Source organism: Antrostomus carolinensis, unplaced genomic scaffold (assembly GCF_000700745.2).
Source record: "Antrostomus carolinensis isolate BGI_N321 unplaced genomic scaffold, ASM70074v2 scaffold27637, whole genome shotgun sequence".
Taxonomy (NCBI): Eukaryota; Metazoa; Chordata; class Aves; order Caprimulgiformes; family Caprimulgidae; genus Antrostomus; species Antrostomus carolinensis.
This window is the reverse complement of record NW_010327045.1, coordinates 15,264-31,209: the sequence shown is the minus strand read 5'-3', so window position 1 is coordinate 31,209 and position 15,946 is coordinate 15,264. Positions and strand designations below refer to the sequence as shown.

At 45.3% G+C, this 15,946-nt stretch overlaps 1 protein-coding gene across 1 annotated transcript in view; it reads left to right on the top strand.

Annotated features, from left to right (window-relative positions):
• LOC104527943 (UDP-glucuronosyltransferase 2A2) overlaps positions 1-13,296 on the top strand; it is a 13,406-nt gene extending 110 nt beyond the window's left edge. The window contains 6 exon segments of the mRNA XM_010171793.1: positions 1-639; positions 8,564-8,712; positions 10,204-10,335; positions 10,760-10,847; positions 11,455-11,674; positions 12,985-13,296. The exon segment at positions 1-639 is cut by the window's left edge and continues 1 nt beyond it. Of these exon segments, the coding sequence (XP_010170095.1) occupies positions 1-639; positions 8,564-8,712; positions 10,204-10,335; positions 10,760-10,847; positions 11,455-11,674; positions 12,985-13,261 (1,505 nt within the window). The 3' untranslated portion in view covers positions 13,262-13,296.
• Positions 13,297-15,946: the final 2,650 nt, after the last annotated feature.

The window sequence follows — 15,946 nt, the reverse complement described above, 5'->3', positions numbered from 1 at the left end:
GGCCAACGGAAGCCAGCCACTGGCTGAATGTGAAGATAGTTATACAGGAGCTCATTCGCCGTGGGCACAACGTTACCGTCCTGGTATCCAATGCTTCTCTCTTCATTGAACCCAGGGCTGAGGCTGCAGAGAAGTTTGAGGTCTATAATGTGCCCTTAAAGAAAGACACCATTGAGAACCTGATTGAGGATGTAGTGGCACTGTGGCTGAATAACAGGCCAACCACCTGGACCTTCTGGCAATTTTACAGGGAGCTGGGAAAACTGACCAAAAACTGGCACCAGATGAACAGGCTAATGTGTGATGCAGTGCTAACCAACCGAGAGCTGATGGCCCACCTGCAGGGGTCTAGCTATGACCTGCTGCTGTCAGACCCGGTGACCCTCTGTGGGGACCTCCTGGCTCTCAAGCTGTCTGTCCCCTTCATCTACTCGCTGCGCTTCTCCCCAGCCTCCACTGTGGAGAGGCACTGCGGCAAGATCCCCGCCCCACCATCCTATGCGCCTGCAGCCCTGTCCGAGCTCACCGACTGCATGTCCTTTGGTGAGAGAATAAAAAACATCATGTCTTACCACCTGCAAGACTATGTTTTCCAGAGCTACTGGGGAGAATGGGATATCTACTACAGCAAGGTCTTAGGTAAGTCTTCTGATACTTAATTTCTTATTACACAGCCTCCCACCTTATGACCTGCAGAGCTAGGAACCTGGCAGGGTCACAAAATCAAGGTCTGAGAGAGGTCAGCAAGAAGTTTGTCATGATGTCCCTACGTGAAAAAGGCAATGAGCCACCAGGGTCCATCACTTGCACCTACTCCCCTGTCAGGGTGCTGGGCTGCTATGCCATTGCATTGAGACAGGGATCAGTGGTCACCCCAACTGATGGATTTGACTTTTGCCGTAATTATTTCTGATGTGGAGGTTGAAAAAGCTTCCACACCATATAGGGCCCTCAGCAGGGGAGCTCAGCTTTCATCTTTGCCCCTCCAATGATTACTTGCACAGAAAGCACCCAGGGCAGAGCTGTTTTCCTCGTCCAGAGTGTCCTAACAAGGAGGGGGGAGCTGGTGAATTACAAGCCAACCCTGCCACCCTCAGTAGTAATGCTGAAATGCACTGTGACTTTGTAATGGAGACTTCACTTACATCACTGGGCATATAAAACCAATCCTTTCTGCACAAAACAAGCCTTATGTAAAACATGCCCTCCACCCACAAGCAAACAGTGAAAGCAATGAGTCTTCCTCTGCAGGCTTTTATTCTGGACTGTTTTGAGTGAATATGTAGAAAAATATGTTTATTGAAGTATTAATCACCTGTGAGCAACACACCATTTTTACTAACCTCTCAATGAGCTCATGAAAAAGAGCACTTGCAAATCTCTCAGGGTTCATTTGCCTGCAAAGCCCTGCCTGCTGCTGGACTCCGCAAGTACGCCAAACTTGTCACGTGCACAGCAGATGAGGCATCTCAGCTTGGATTCTCACAGCCCAGCTGCTTCCATCACCCTCATTTTCATCCGGGAAAGGGTGCTCTAGACAGCACGGAAGCCATGGCAAAAGCCTTGCACAACAACATCAGGAAAACATTGCGTAACAGAGCTGGGCAGAAGCCCAGTAATGATGATTTTTAGCACGGTGAAGACGACTTACATTATTTCTTAATTGCACATCAGAAGGGTGATCATAAATAAAACTGTTTAACAAATTTTCTGGTTCAACTTATAGTGCATAATTGGCACCTAGGGGCAGGCACAGCCCACACCATCACCTACCCGCTCTGGCCTCCTGCGATGCGTGCTCTGGAAGAGGCAAGTTCGTGTGAGGACAGCCTTACTCCCAGCCTGAAGTCACTTGCCGTGCAGTTCACTCCACTCAGAGAAACAGCTTTTTAGCTGCAGCCTTGGATCACTGCCTTGAGTGCACCGTAAGTGGATGCTCAGTGGCTTTATAAAGCAAAAGGGTGTCCACCCCATGGGTGAACATCTTTGCTGCATACCCAGCTATGCTTCAGAGAGCTAGAAGAATGAAAAAGTCACCTCTTCCACCAAACAGGTATCAGTAGTTAGACAGGCAGGGGGGCAGGATAACCAAAAGGACACAATCCCTGCTGCTGGAGCACCCCCAGGGCTGACAGCTGTCCCACAGGAAGCCTATCTTCCAGCTTCAGCAAGCCACGTCCCACTAGATGGTGCCAGCTGGCCCCTGTTGCGTTGCTCCCCAGGAGCAGGTGTCATCACGCAGGGCAGGATTTCAGGCCGGCTGCCCTGGCTCCCCACCCGCCCTCAGAGCAGGAAGGAAGTGGCACACATGCCCAGCCCTTCAGCTGCTATTGAAGCCAGGCTGCGGGCCACCGGGCCACTGCTGGGCTATGGCTGGGAAGGAGGGGCCCGTGCTGTGGCTGCTGGCTGTGTTGGGCTGGGGGCACGGGGGAAAGGTGTTGGTCTGGCCAGCTGACAACAGCCACTGGCTGAACATGGAATACATACTCCAGGAGCTTGTGGTCCGGGGCCACGAGGTGACCGTGCTGCTGCCTTCGTGCTTCCTCATCCTTGACTCCACAAAGCCCTCACCCTTCCAGTTTGAGGTGGTTGAGGTGCCGATCACCAAAAAGGAGATGGCTGCCCTACTGGAAGAAGCTTTCTATTTTTGGGTTTACAAAGAGAGAGTGCTACCTGTCTGGGAAAGTCTTTACGAGATAGCTCAGCTGATGTACAAGCTGCAGAACGTAACCAAAATAATTTGTGATGAAGTCCTGAAGAATGAGGCACTGATGGAGAGACTGAGAGCATCCACTTTTGATGTCCTCTTGGCAGACCCACTGTCACCCAGCGGGGAGCTGATTGCTGAGAAGCTGGGTATCCCCTTCGTGTACACCATCCGGTTCTCCATAGGCAACACGGTGGAGCGGCTTTGTGGGACACTCCCAGCACCTCCTTCCTACGTACCAGCCACCCTAAGCTTCCTAACAGATAGGATGTCCTTCCTGGAAAGACTAAAAAACATTTTGACCTACACTGTGCACGATATCGCATATCATTACCTTCTCTGGGGAAGCTGGGATCAATACTACAGTGATGTTTTAGGTAAGGCTGCTCTTACTTCTAGAAATTACATCTGCTGTACACGCAAGAGTAAATGCTCAGAGCTAAGACATTAAGGCACAAATTAGGTGCAAGACAGACCTCAACTCACTCTCCTTCTTCCAAAATTCCTGTGTCAATTCAAACAGTCCAGGCAAGTACAAATACGAGCTGTTAATCCTGGCCTGTTGCGCTAGTACAGCTGAGTCCATCCAGGTACTTCTAGGAAAGGTAAAACGGTGCTAAAGCCACTTGAAAGAGAGCTCATCAGTCATATTCATAGACAGATCATGACAAACACTAAGAACAGCAAAATAATACTATATACCCACAGAACACTAGTACTAAATTAAACCTTTTGAAGTAGAAATAAAAAATGGTTTTGGAAAGCTATACAACAGTACTACTTTTTTCCCCCTAGCACCCTCCTTGCTTCCTAGGCAATCTCAAAATGGGAGATAATGGCCTCCTCTGGTCTTTTAAAGGCTTGGGAGAGCAGCTGAGCCCCAGTTTGCAGTGATAAAAGGCCCTCAGCAGAGACAGGGTTCTTTGCTTTTCTGAAAGTGTTTAAAAGGAATATTAGAAGATAGTTGTATTTATTTATTCTTTTTAAAATAGTGGTTGCATAATTATTTTCACATTTTTGCTCTAAGTGATGATTGTAATCCTTGAAAGGGAACAGGGCAAACATCCATGCATTGTTGGTGGGCAGAGGAAATGGCTATTATTTCAATATGAGGCTCTAAGTGTTTTGATTTATATTTCACTAGTAGGGTGTAATTCTGCCAAGAGAGCCAAGCTGTTAAGATATCCCACTATCAGAGCACCTAGCTGCGTGTTTACTTGCGCTGCTTATCATGTCTGATAGAAACTAGAAAATCTTGTGCTGGCAGAAACATGGGTTTGCTGATCTCCTGTTCTGTAAGCCTCAGAGCTGCTTGGATCCTGTGGTTGTCTTTTTTATTGTTAAGTGTGGGGTTTAGCAGCTAAAGCTCCACGTGCAATACCTGGTTTGTTAGCTGTGTGAGCTTAGCTGTTCTCTACCCTGACTCTGATATGCTTTGATCTGGAGTGTACCCAGTTCTGATGGGGGTGTGAAAGGAAGGGGCAATCATCTCACAGAAATGGGGCAATGTCCCAGCTCCTGCACTGTATGCATGCACCTTCTCTTTCTCCTTGGAAAACCTTCTTCAGGGTTCTTATTATTCTAGCTGCTTTCCTAGAGCTACCTAAAGGCTTTTTCAAGTGATGAGGTTGAAGCATAATGAAAGAGTGCTTACTCCACTGACATTCTAGTGAGGGGAGTTCATGTGGTGGTGCTGAGCTCCTGGAGTGCTCAGGCCCTGTTTAGACTCAGTCTGAGCCTCATTTGCCTTCTGCTCAGGAGAGAGCAGCAGCCTCTTCCTTTCCCTGAACACATCAGTAGCACCAAGCATCTCCACTTCATCTGCAGGATACAGTCAAGAGAAGTCAGGTCTCTTTTCTTGGCAGTATCTGTCCTGGACTGCATGATACAGATACACTGATGCCAGTTTGTAGCATCTTCCCAAGAGAAGGCACAGAAGCAGCAAGGTGAGCAAAACCTGTGCTCCTCACCTCCTTCTGTTTCTCTCCTGGGGTGGCCTGATGCTGGAGTCATCTCTACCAGGACTGTGTCCTTCCAGCAGCAGTGCTGTGTGTCCACAGCATCTGGTTATAGAGAGGACAGAACTAGAGCACCCTGTGGGCTAGTTGTGAATCGCTGCAGGATGTTTCGCACCTAGTAAATAAGGAGATAAAAACTGTAACCAGCTTTACAAGTAGGTTGGTTCGAAGAAGCCAATCTAAGATGTAGTCAAGTGATAAGATGGGGTTCATCTTCTAGCTGTTGAAAATTACCATGGGCTGCTGATGTGCTTTCCCTAGCCTGAGGTGGTAGAGGGATGTGTATCTTCACCTTGAAGATCTGGGATGAGGGTATACTGGTTTTGGCTGAGATAGAGTTAATTTTCTTCATAGTAGCTGGCATGGGGCTGTGCTTTGGATTTGTGATGAAAGAAGTGTTGATAACACAGGGATGCTTTAGTTATTGCTGAGCAGAGCTTACGGAGAATCAAGGCTGCTTCTACTTTTCACACTGCTCCTCCCAGCAAGCGGGCTGGGGGTGCACAAAAAGTTGGGAGGGGACACAGCCGGGACAGCTGACCCTGACTGACCAAAGGGATGTCCCAGACCATGTGATGTTGTGTTCAGCAATGAAACCTTGGGAGGGGGCGGGGAAGTTATCCAGAGCTACTGTTGTTCAGGGACTGGCTGGGCATTGTTTGGCTGGGGTGAGCAATTGTTCTGTTTGCATTACTTGTTTTTCTTGGGTTTATTTTTGGGGTTTGCTTATTAAGCTGTCTCTATCTCCACTCATAAGTTTTCTAACTTTTGCCCTTCCTTTTGCCCTCCTACTGCGGGGGAGTGAGAGGCTCTGTGGTGCTCAGCTGCCTACCAAGAGTAAGCCACAACACAGGGAAAGGGCTTCTGGTCCTCACATGCTGCAAAATCCAATTCGTGGTGAGCAGAAACGAGATGTTGTCATTTGGAGATCAGCTGTGGCTCTGCAGAAGACTCCAGAACGGGATTTTCTGCTTGCCCAGTCCTCCCGTGAGTGTTGTTTTATGTCCTGATATGCAACCTTGCCAACCTTGGCACCAAGTGGATCTCACTTTTATTGACTGGGTCTAAAGTGTCTAGACACTGGAGCAGTGAACTGCTTCCAGTTCAGTTAGACCAGAGTTGTACATGGACTGCTGAGATGATGGGGCCAAGATTCCCCTGGCTGCTCTGGGCCTATGCATGCTGCTGGAGCTCTGGCTTTTGTGGGAAGGTGGTGGTCTGGCCCACTGATGCAAGTCACTGGATCAATGTGAAAGTGCTGCTGGAAGAGCTCGTTCTCCGGGGTCATGAAGTGACTGTGCTGGTGCCTTCAAGCAATCTGCTCATCGACTATCAAGACACTTCCTCGCCCTTCACCTTTGAGGTCCTGCAAGTCCCCTTTACCCAGAAGATGCTGGATGATATCCTGGATAACTTCCTTAATTTCTGGATGAATGAGATCTCTAATCTCTCCCCCTGGGAGATCATGTGGAAGATGAAAGAGGACCTGGAGGTCTTTACCAATATGACAAAGCAGATCTGTGACACCGTGGTGATGAACCCTCAGCTGATAGCAAAGCTGCAGCAGGCCAAGTTTGATGTTCTGATTGCCGACCCCCTGTCTGTAGGTGGGGAGCTTGTAGCAGAAATCCTAGAAATCCCTTTTGTCTACAGTTTCCGCTTCTCTGATGGGAATGTGGTAGAGCGTCTGTGTGGTGGGCTCCCGTCTCCACCTTCTTATGTGCCTGCTAGCACAAAGGGGCTGACAGACCACATGTCCTTCATGGAAAGACTACAGAACTTCGTCTTTTACTTTTACACAGATTTGTTTTTCTTGAAGTTTTGGCGAGATGAATGGGATGGGTACTACAGTAATGTCTTAGGTAAGGCAGCTGTTGAGCGGTTTCTTCTCTTGCATAGGTTGTGCCTCTTGAATGTTTTGGGAGCTCAATGCTGTTGTCTCAAAAATACTCTTTCTCAATGGCCAGCAGAGATGCTAATCCTGTTTTGGTCAGATTGGAGGCTGTGCTTTCCCTTTTAGGTCTGTCTAGTCTAACAGACAGCAGTGCAGTTTTGCTCTAATTCCTCTGGAGGATCTTTAGAGCACATAGTTCTAAGTTTTGTCAATGATGAAACAGCTGGTGAGCTCTTGCAGTGAGCAGTATACCTATCTTAGTGCTTTCAGAGGACAGTTGTTGCCTCTTCGTCTTGATGAAAGGCACTTCTACAGCTAAGATGATAGTAGATATAGGCTGGAGGGCAAAATAATTCCTTAGCTAAGTGTAAGGCACTGGAGATGGCTCCACTGACAACATAGGGATGTTGTAACTAGGAACACTGGCTGTCTCTGGACAACTGCAGAGCAAAAATGCACCCTTCATTCACACTGCATGCATCTTCTGGAGGTATCATCTTGCAGCCCTGTGTAGTACAGTATGCTAAGCATGATTTCATATTCTCCAATAACAAATGCCAAGAACTGTCACATTTCCCTTTCATCCCCCATTCAGAGTTTGAAATACTCTCCTTAAACTATGTACATACCTACCTCAAATTTTTGTTCCAACCTACTACAACTCTGGCTTGATCCAAAGCCTATTAGAGAGACCTTTTAGTTCCATGGACTTTGAATCTTGTACAGAATATCCATGTTCAGGCAGATAACAAGTGAACAGCAAGCACAAGGGCATCTATTCTGTTGCCCTCCAATCTCTTTCTGCGTTTCCCAAGAACGCCTCTGTGCTCTGCAAACTAGTCCCTTTTCCTTGGTTTTTTTTGTTTTGTTTTTTTGTTTTGTTTTGTTTTTAAACATCACATAAGACTTTAAGACTTAATTACACCTTTATATCACTCTACTTGTAATGCAGGCTTAATTTTCACTCCAGTAACTCTGTAACTGACTCATTGCTCCTTACTTAAAATAAAATAAAACTAAATTACCAGTGGAAATTGTAACACTGATTGAGTAGTAGAAAGAAGATGCCCTACAGATAATTTTTATCTTGCTGTTATTTTGCTTTGTTCCTGCTTGCATTAGGCTGGCTTTGGACAATCATTTACCAACACTTCTAACCACTTTACACCCCAGTTCCACTTTGTGGGGAAAATACTGCAAAGACAACTTGCAACATGTACCTGAGAATATATATATTTTTCCAAATGGGACGCTATAAAACACTTTTACTCATTAGATTTTTTTTCTGCAGATGGATTTCTAGAGACAGTGGATTTTGCATAAAATGACATTCAAAGCATCTACGGATTCGGCCAAATTTTCCCAGTATGTGTCAGAAGGAGCTGACCCAGTCCTCAAGAGAACTAGGGATGATTGCACCTGTCTTTTATTGTAGTCTGTGCAGCCACTGACTGAGTCACCATTTGAAAAATGTCACAGAACTTTGTTTAAAAACTTTCCTCTTCCCTGTCTGGTGGTCATCACTTTGCAATTAATTTATTTTTTATTTGGAACTAAATTTTCTGTGATTGTTCTCATCCCTAAAGTGCTTTTTTATTACAAGCACAGATAACAAAGTCTTTCAGTGGTACAAGAATTGCACTTCTGTATCACAGAAACTAAATGTTTCCCACTTACTCTTGTACTGCTCTAAATTAATCCTGAAGGTTCAAAATCCTTTTAAAGATCATATTGCCTTATTTGTGGCAACCTGCTAAGGCTGAATACAGGACAGGGCAAGGAACTGGTCTGGATTTGTCCATGTTTTCATGTGTGATTTGATTGGGAGTGCCAATACGGCTGAGTGGGAGTGCCAAAAGACAAAGGTAAGGCTCCTATTTTGCAATCTACAGCAAACAAGAATGCTCCTGTGCGTGTTGTAAAATCCTCGTACCTTGTCCATAGGAAGGCCCACGACCCTGTGTGAGACGATGGGGAAAGCAGAGATATGGTTAATCAGAACATACTGGGATTTTGAATTTCCGCGCCCTTTCCTGCCCAACTTTGAGTTCGTTGGAGGACTTCATTGCCAGCCTGCAAAGTCGTTACCAAAGGTATCCCAACTTTGTTCTGCTGTTTGTCAGTTGTTTGCCCAGCAGAACAAAAACCTGTTTCTCTCCCTGATCAACTGTGCAAGCCATGTCCGGAGAAAGCCAATTCTTAAAGAAGATGCTCTGCTGCCAGTGGGGAGCACCCAGCTATTTAGCAATCTGTCCATACTTGTGCAAGCTGAGGGCTGCATTTACAGCCTGCTGTCTTAAAAGAGGATAGCTGAGGTCAGTAGGAGGAAATACAGCGTTTGTTTTAGAAAAAAATAGGTGCTACCTCAGAGTAGTTAAGTGTAAGATTTAATTCTAAGATACAGACTTGCAGCCCATGGTAACACTGAAATACCTGATGCAAAAAGGCACTGTGACGGGACAAACTGTTTAGACAAAATGGAGTCAACACTTGCAGAAAGAGTTGGGTGATAAACTCTTTTGGTATTGTTGCTTAGTTTAAGACATCTTAAAGGGAATAAAATACTCAGCATCTCCAGCCTGTGCTCTGCTGTAACTGGCAATATTCAGGTGGAATTTGAAACTCTCAGATACTGATCATGGCAACATGACAAGCTCTGGTCTAGACTATCACTCCTGTAGGAACCTTAGAGGAGGTAAGGCATTTTCAGTGCAAGTCGGCTACTAAAAGTTTCTTTCTTCCCACCCCCCTGTAGCAGAGGTTCAGTTAGGGTAAATGGGTAACCATTCTCTTTTGGATGCTATTGCTCCACTCCACATGACACTAACTAAAAAAAAAAGGAACAGGAAGACCTATTGGTCTGCTTTGTAGAACGGCAGTACAATACTGTATTACAAAAAATAGAGAACTGGCTGACTAACTGACAGCAGCAACGCGATGAATCCCTGATCAGGATGCTGAAAAACCCCTGTCAGCTTTAATTACTGTCCCCCTTCCTGCAGAGCTATGAAATGCAAAGTACTTGTTCCAGGAAAATCCAGAACCATGACTAACTATGCTAGGGAGGGTGTCACAGCGTGGGGCCCTCCCATGCCAGTGCCAGGATCTATTACAATGAGGGTGGTGAAACACTGGAGCAGGTTGCCCAGAGAGGTGGTAGAAGTCCCATCCCTGGAAACATTCAAGGGGAGGCTGGATGGGGCTCTGAGCAACCTGAACTAGTTGAAGATGTCCCTGCTTACTGCAGGGGGTTGGACTAGATGGCCTTCAAATGTTCCTTCCAACCCCAAACCATTCTATTGATTCCCGCTGCTTGCAAGAGGCATGTCCTGAAACTCCCTGACTTGCTTTCAAAAAGACAAAGCTTCTGACACTTGTTCTAACTTGTCCTGCTTCTTCTTGGGGAGAAACTATCTGTTTTGCACAGGGCCAGGTCTATCTTTGTAATGCCCTTCTGTCAGCAGAGATGCTCATACACTATGATCATCTCCTCGATAAACTAAAAAGATTATCCTCTCTGTTAACAGAAATCTGTGGAACCTACAGTGCAGAATTACTCTTAGTACGTTTTCTGCCTCTCCTAGGAAATGGAAGAATTTGTTCAGAGCTCTGGTGAACACGGCATTGTGGTATTCTCTCTTGGATCGATGATCCACAACCTAACTGATGAAAAAAGTAATATGATTGCCAGAGCCCTCAGCCAGCTTCCACAAAAGGTGAATTTCCTTTTGAGTCTAAAACAACTTGCCTTGTTCTTTGTCACTCCTGTTGCCTTCAGCGAGCCTTCCATGTTTGGACTGTCCTGGCTTATATCTGCATCTCTGCTGAATGTGCCACAGCCAGGAAGCTGGGCTCTGCAGAGGCAGACTGCTGAGTCACCTCACGGCAAGTTCTGGCATTTCTCCCCTTCTCTGAACCAAATTATGTGGAGGTGTGTCCACAGACCAAAATACAAAAATCACTCTATGCAATTTTTACAATAAGTACCTAATACCCACTCAAAGAGCTAAACTGGAGCCAAAGCTATTTTAATTATGGGGAAAAGGTACGTGGGTTTGAGATAAAGCCCTACCTTACTTGCAGTAATACAGAAGGGCACATCACATGCGTTAAGTTTATCTTATTCTTCCTTTGTTCAAGGTCCTCTGGCGGTACAAAGGAAAAAAACCAGAAACCCTGGGCTCCAACACCAGGATTTATGACTGGATACCCCAAAATGACCTGCTTGGTGAGACTGATTCTATCTGGGATGCATTGCGCCATACTTTGGCTTTTGATTAAAATTGCTTACTTGGGCAAAAGAACCACGTAACACTTGTGGTGGCTGCTATTAGTTTTGCAGCTTAAGCAGCAGAGGTTTGCTCTTGGAGCCTTAATTTCCTAGCCTGCTTTTCACTTTAAGGTGAGTGGCTGTACAAGAACCATGGAAGATACAGCCAGGCTGTGAAGGGAATAGGGAGCAGTGGCTCAAGAAGGCAGCAACTTGAGCTTAGCTATAAAGATGGATCTCTAAAGCAAAAGGCTTTAGACCTAAGCAAGGCTGCAGCAGGGGGCTGTTGTGAACCTCATGCCATGTAAAAAAATAGAACTGAACAACAACAGAAGAGCTGAAGTAACTCTGAGGTAGTCTGGAGGAACATGCCAATTCACACATTGCATTAAAATAAAGGTGAATGTGTGAAAGCTAAGCGTGCAAACTCCCATGCTGATCCAGAGGTCAGGCTGTTCCCTCCTCTAGCAGTGCATTTGCCTGGGTAGTTTGTAGTGCTCACGTCTCGGTGACCACAGTCTGCACAGCTGCTGCTGTTACACGTGCCTCTCCTTCCCTGTTCCAGGCCATCCCTTGACGAAGGCCTTTATTACTCATGGTGGGACCAATGGGATCTATGAAGCTATCTACCATGGGATCCCAATGGTTGGGATTCCCATGTTTGCTGACCAGCACGACAATATTGTTCACATGAGCGCAAAGGGAGCTGCAGTTGCGCTGGATTTCAGCACACTGAAGACACAGGACCTAGTGGATGCACTGAACACCGTCATTAACAATTCCACGTGAGTTTTGTTCTTGCCTTACCGTTGGACGAGGTTATGGAAAGTCTTGGGCTGCTGATGTGAGAAATTCTGCTGGCTCTTCCTGGAACCAAAAATACTGAGCAGCTGGAGTTTGGGTTTCAGATGAAGACCATCCTTCATTTCTTAAAATCAGCATTTCTCAGAAAGGAGAGATCAGTAATCTGATTTTCCTTATACTACATTGTATGATCCCTTTGAGAAAAACAGCTCTTTAGAAAGCCCAGAGCAGCTCCTGAGAGTTTTCTGCTCGCTCTCTCTCTTCCTTGTTCTCTGCTAGTATAAATCCTCTGGAGGCTCTGGGTGACAATTCTAGTTGTATTATGTCTACTCTGTCTGTAGCCACAAGAATTCTTTCTCCTACCCTTGAGTTACCAATATCCTTAAGTTACTGTACCTGTCAGTCAGGAATTAAGAGTATAAGGAAGCCTGGCAGCTGGGATCCCTTGCTAAGGATAAGGCCATTGACAAAGGGATTGGAAAAAAGGCAGGAGTCTTCAGTCTGTGGTAGTGACTTCTGTCAAATGTGAAGGCCAGGTATCCCTTCAAGTAACAACCTGCAAATTCCTGAAGCAAGTGGACCAATGCTGATGGAGGTATCCAGTATCTGAGGGAACCAGCTGTGGTGGAGGTGATCTATAATAATCTGGATGACGAGCAGGCACCCAAAGACCCAGATGAAATCCGGTGCACGTGGGCCCCCTCCCAACCTCCCCCTAAGTTTTATTGCTGAGCATGATGTCATATGGAATGGGATCTCCCTTTGGGGACCAGCTGTCCCAGCTGTGTCCCTTCCCAACCTCTTCTGCACCCCCAGCCTGCTCACTGGTGGGGTGGTGTGAGAAGCAGAAAAGGCCCTGACTCTGTGTAAGCTCTGCTCAGCAGCAACTAAAACATCTCTGCATTATCAACGCTGTTCCCAGCACAAACCCAAAGCACAGCCCCATACCAGCTACTGTGAAGAAAATTAACTCTTATCCCAGCCAAAACCAGCACACTGTATTATACCAGCACAGAAAATGCTGAAAATGTTCCCATGTTGCTTTCTTTAAATTAATAGCTGGAATAATTTTGAGTAACTTTTCTTTGCAAAAGATTGGCTTTCTCTATTACTGTTCATAACCCAGTTTTATGCAGATAGGAGTAAACTGGGCCAGTTGCAAATACATTTAAATAATGTTGATGAAAGCAAAAGCAGGACTGTCTGCCTTCCTCAAGAGAAATGCCAGGTACTGAATGGGTTGTTTCAGGAATCAGTGACAAACCTCCTTGGTTTCTTCTTTTTTCTCCAGCTATAAGGAAAATGCTCTGAAGTTATCCAAGATACACCACGACCAGCCAGTTAAGCCTCTGGATAGAGCTGTCTTCTGGATTGAATTTGTCATGCGTCACAAAGGAGCAAAACACTTGAGACCAGCTGCTCACCATCTCACCTGGTACCAGTACCACTGCCTGGATGTTCTGGCATTCTTGTTCACCTGCACAGCCATTGTTGTCTTCATTCTTGTCAAGTGCTGCTTATTTTGCTGTAGAAGATGTGGCAGGATTGCAAAGAGGAAAAAAGAATAGACATCCTGTTCCCATCAGCGCTTTTTCTTCTCCTAGGCTGATCCAGAAAGGCATTTATGCACATCCCTTGGTGAACAAAATTATTAGGATATGCTTTAAGCTGGGTGTATCACAAAGCACCCTATTGAACTGGGTCATGCTAAAAAGGTTCTGTGGGGCAGAGCTGCCTGCGTAGCCAGCAAATTCCTTCTGGCCTAAGTAAGACTGAATTATAGTTGCTTTATCCCTTGGGACCCTGTTGGCTGATCACACATGGTCCCTAGAATGGTAATTGCTGCTCTTACTTTTCAAATTCATCCTGGTATGTTTCATAAATTCAGCCTTCCCATGTGTGGTACTGTGGGTACCTCAATCTGCTACTAGCCTCCTTACCTTACCTCTGTCCTCTCCTATGATGTCACTCAGGCTTGATGATTCACAACCAAAAGCTATCTCCAGACTGGATGGTGAAGCTACCATCACAAGCTCCTAAAAAGTGCCCATCTGAATGGCCAAGATAATGAAAAACTGGGAACTGCAAGTGGCTGGTGAAGCCCGTATCATCACATTTTTACAAATGCACTGACTACTTGAGGGCTGAAGGAAGACCAGAGTCCTAAAACCAGCAGATAAATTACTTGCCCAAGAACCATTTCTTTTTTCCATTCAGTCTGGAGTCCTGCCACACCAGACCATTCTAACTGCAATACTATAGGCGTGTGAAAACCACCTCTGTCAGGAACTTGCCTCCCTTAACCCCTAAATGCCTCTGAGCCATGCTGCCTAACAAACACAGGAAAACCTCTAGAGACAGAAACAGCAAAGTAACATTACATGTGGGAACAGTGCAATAGCCACTTGCCTTGCCTGAAAAGCTGGAGGGAAGATAATGCTGCTCTTGGCTCAGATAAGAGTGGTAGTAAATGCACCTACCAATTAAAGCTTACTAAAATGATGCTAGTTCAGGCCTCCTGCTCTAGGAAAGGTTATTCCACTGCTATGCCAGCTCACTCAAGAGAGAACCTGCCCCAATTTTAAATGATATTTTCTGTACTCTGGATGTTGCAGATTTGTTTTCAAACAGAACAGGCTGAGAAAACGTTATATTTGTTTACATAATAGAATTCCCTATACTACATTAACTTTTGTATTAGCATCATGAATAGTTTCAATGTCTGCTTAAATCTCTTCATACTACAAGATCTATAAAAGCTCAAATGAGTTGTTTCCAAACTAAAGAGGGTTTAGAACAAGACTACTGCTTCTCATGGTAACTTCTGGTACACTGGTCCTATGGTCATGATGGGATCGTATGCAGGAACATGCACACTGAAATACACATAGTGAATAGAAAGTGCAACAGCATGACAATCAGGCCCCAGATCTGAAATGTTTGGCTCTAACTGTTCATAGAGCTGAGTCCCTAGGCACAGCTCCACCAAGCTTGACCACCAACAGCCCCCATCATCCAGCTTCTGGAAGCAGATTTGCCGAGAAGGCCAGCAAGCTTCCTAGCGTACTGCATAGGCAGTGATCAAGTAAGGCTAACAAAGGACATGGGAAACAGGAAAGCTGGGAAAAGCTGGACAGAGAAACTGCTTTGCAGTCACTTTAAGGAGGTGCTTCTTTTCTGTAATGTACTCAGAGAAATCTGGCTTATCTAGTATTGAATTTAAAAAGTAAAAAAGAAAACCAACCACAACCAAAACCTCCTCTTTCTGGAATCTGTATATGAAGCAGAGAAAGATATCAAAGAATGAAGGTGGTCTGTGATGCATTTCTCCAATTAGACCCAGTACGTGTACTGAAGTTGACAGACTGATCTAATCCTGCTGCTAACAGGCATACCTCAGTAAACTCTTCTGAGGAACCCAAACATATGTTCAGCTTATTGTAGTGTTTCAAAAATCCCGACATACTTGCATGTTGGAGGTCAAAGTTTTTGCTTAGCACATGTAGTTGTTTACTATAGCTGTGTAGACTAAAATATACAGAGCCCAACTATTGTCAGATCTAAAAAGTGTGCTTCTACAACTGCCACACCGTGGCCAATCCTATATTGCAGTGTATAAAAAGCTACAGCGCTCAGCACTGTGGAGCTGGAGGGCTTTACAGCATGTTCTACCCTCTGGCTTTGTTACATGAAAAGACACTTAGGAAAGGTTATGAAGTAGTCCACTGAGGCAGTGCTGCTCGTACAAGTGTTGAGAACTAGGAAACTGCTGGAGAAATTGAACAACTTCCACTACAAGTTTTACTTTTCTTTTTTCATTGTTTTACCATTGGCATTTAGATTCAAGTGTTTACTATTTAAGAGAAGTAACAAGCGATGCAGTAATCACTACAAAGACAACATGGGGAAAGTCTGGACCTTGCAGGACTAACAAACTCCTAGGAGACAGGTAGAATTATGGCCAAGGACAGCCTCTCAATAGCTTGAAGACGATTTGATTAAGTTGAACATGTAGGGCCTTAATAACTCTGATGAGCTGCAGGAGCTAGAAGTTGACTACTTCACTCTGGAAACAGAAAAGTAATTACCTTTATTTCAGCAGTCCTTTTCCTAAATTCAGGCTTTGTATCAATTTTATCTATCACAAGAACCTTTAAACTATTTTTCAACACAAATACTTCCCTAGAACTGCCAGAATCTATCAAAGCTGGCAAGCTTAGAAGACCAAGAAACCTGATCTGGAATTTTAATCA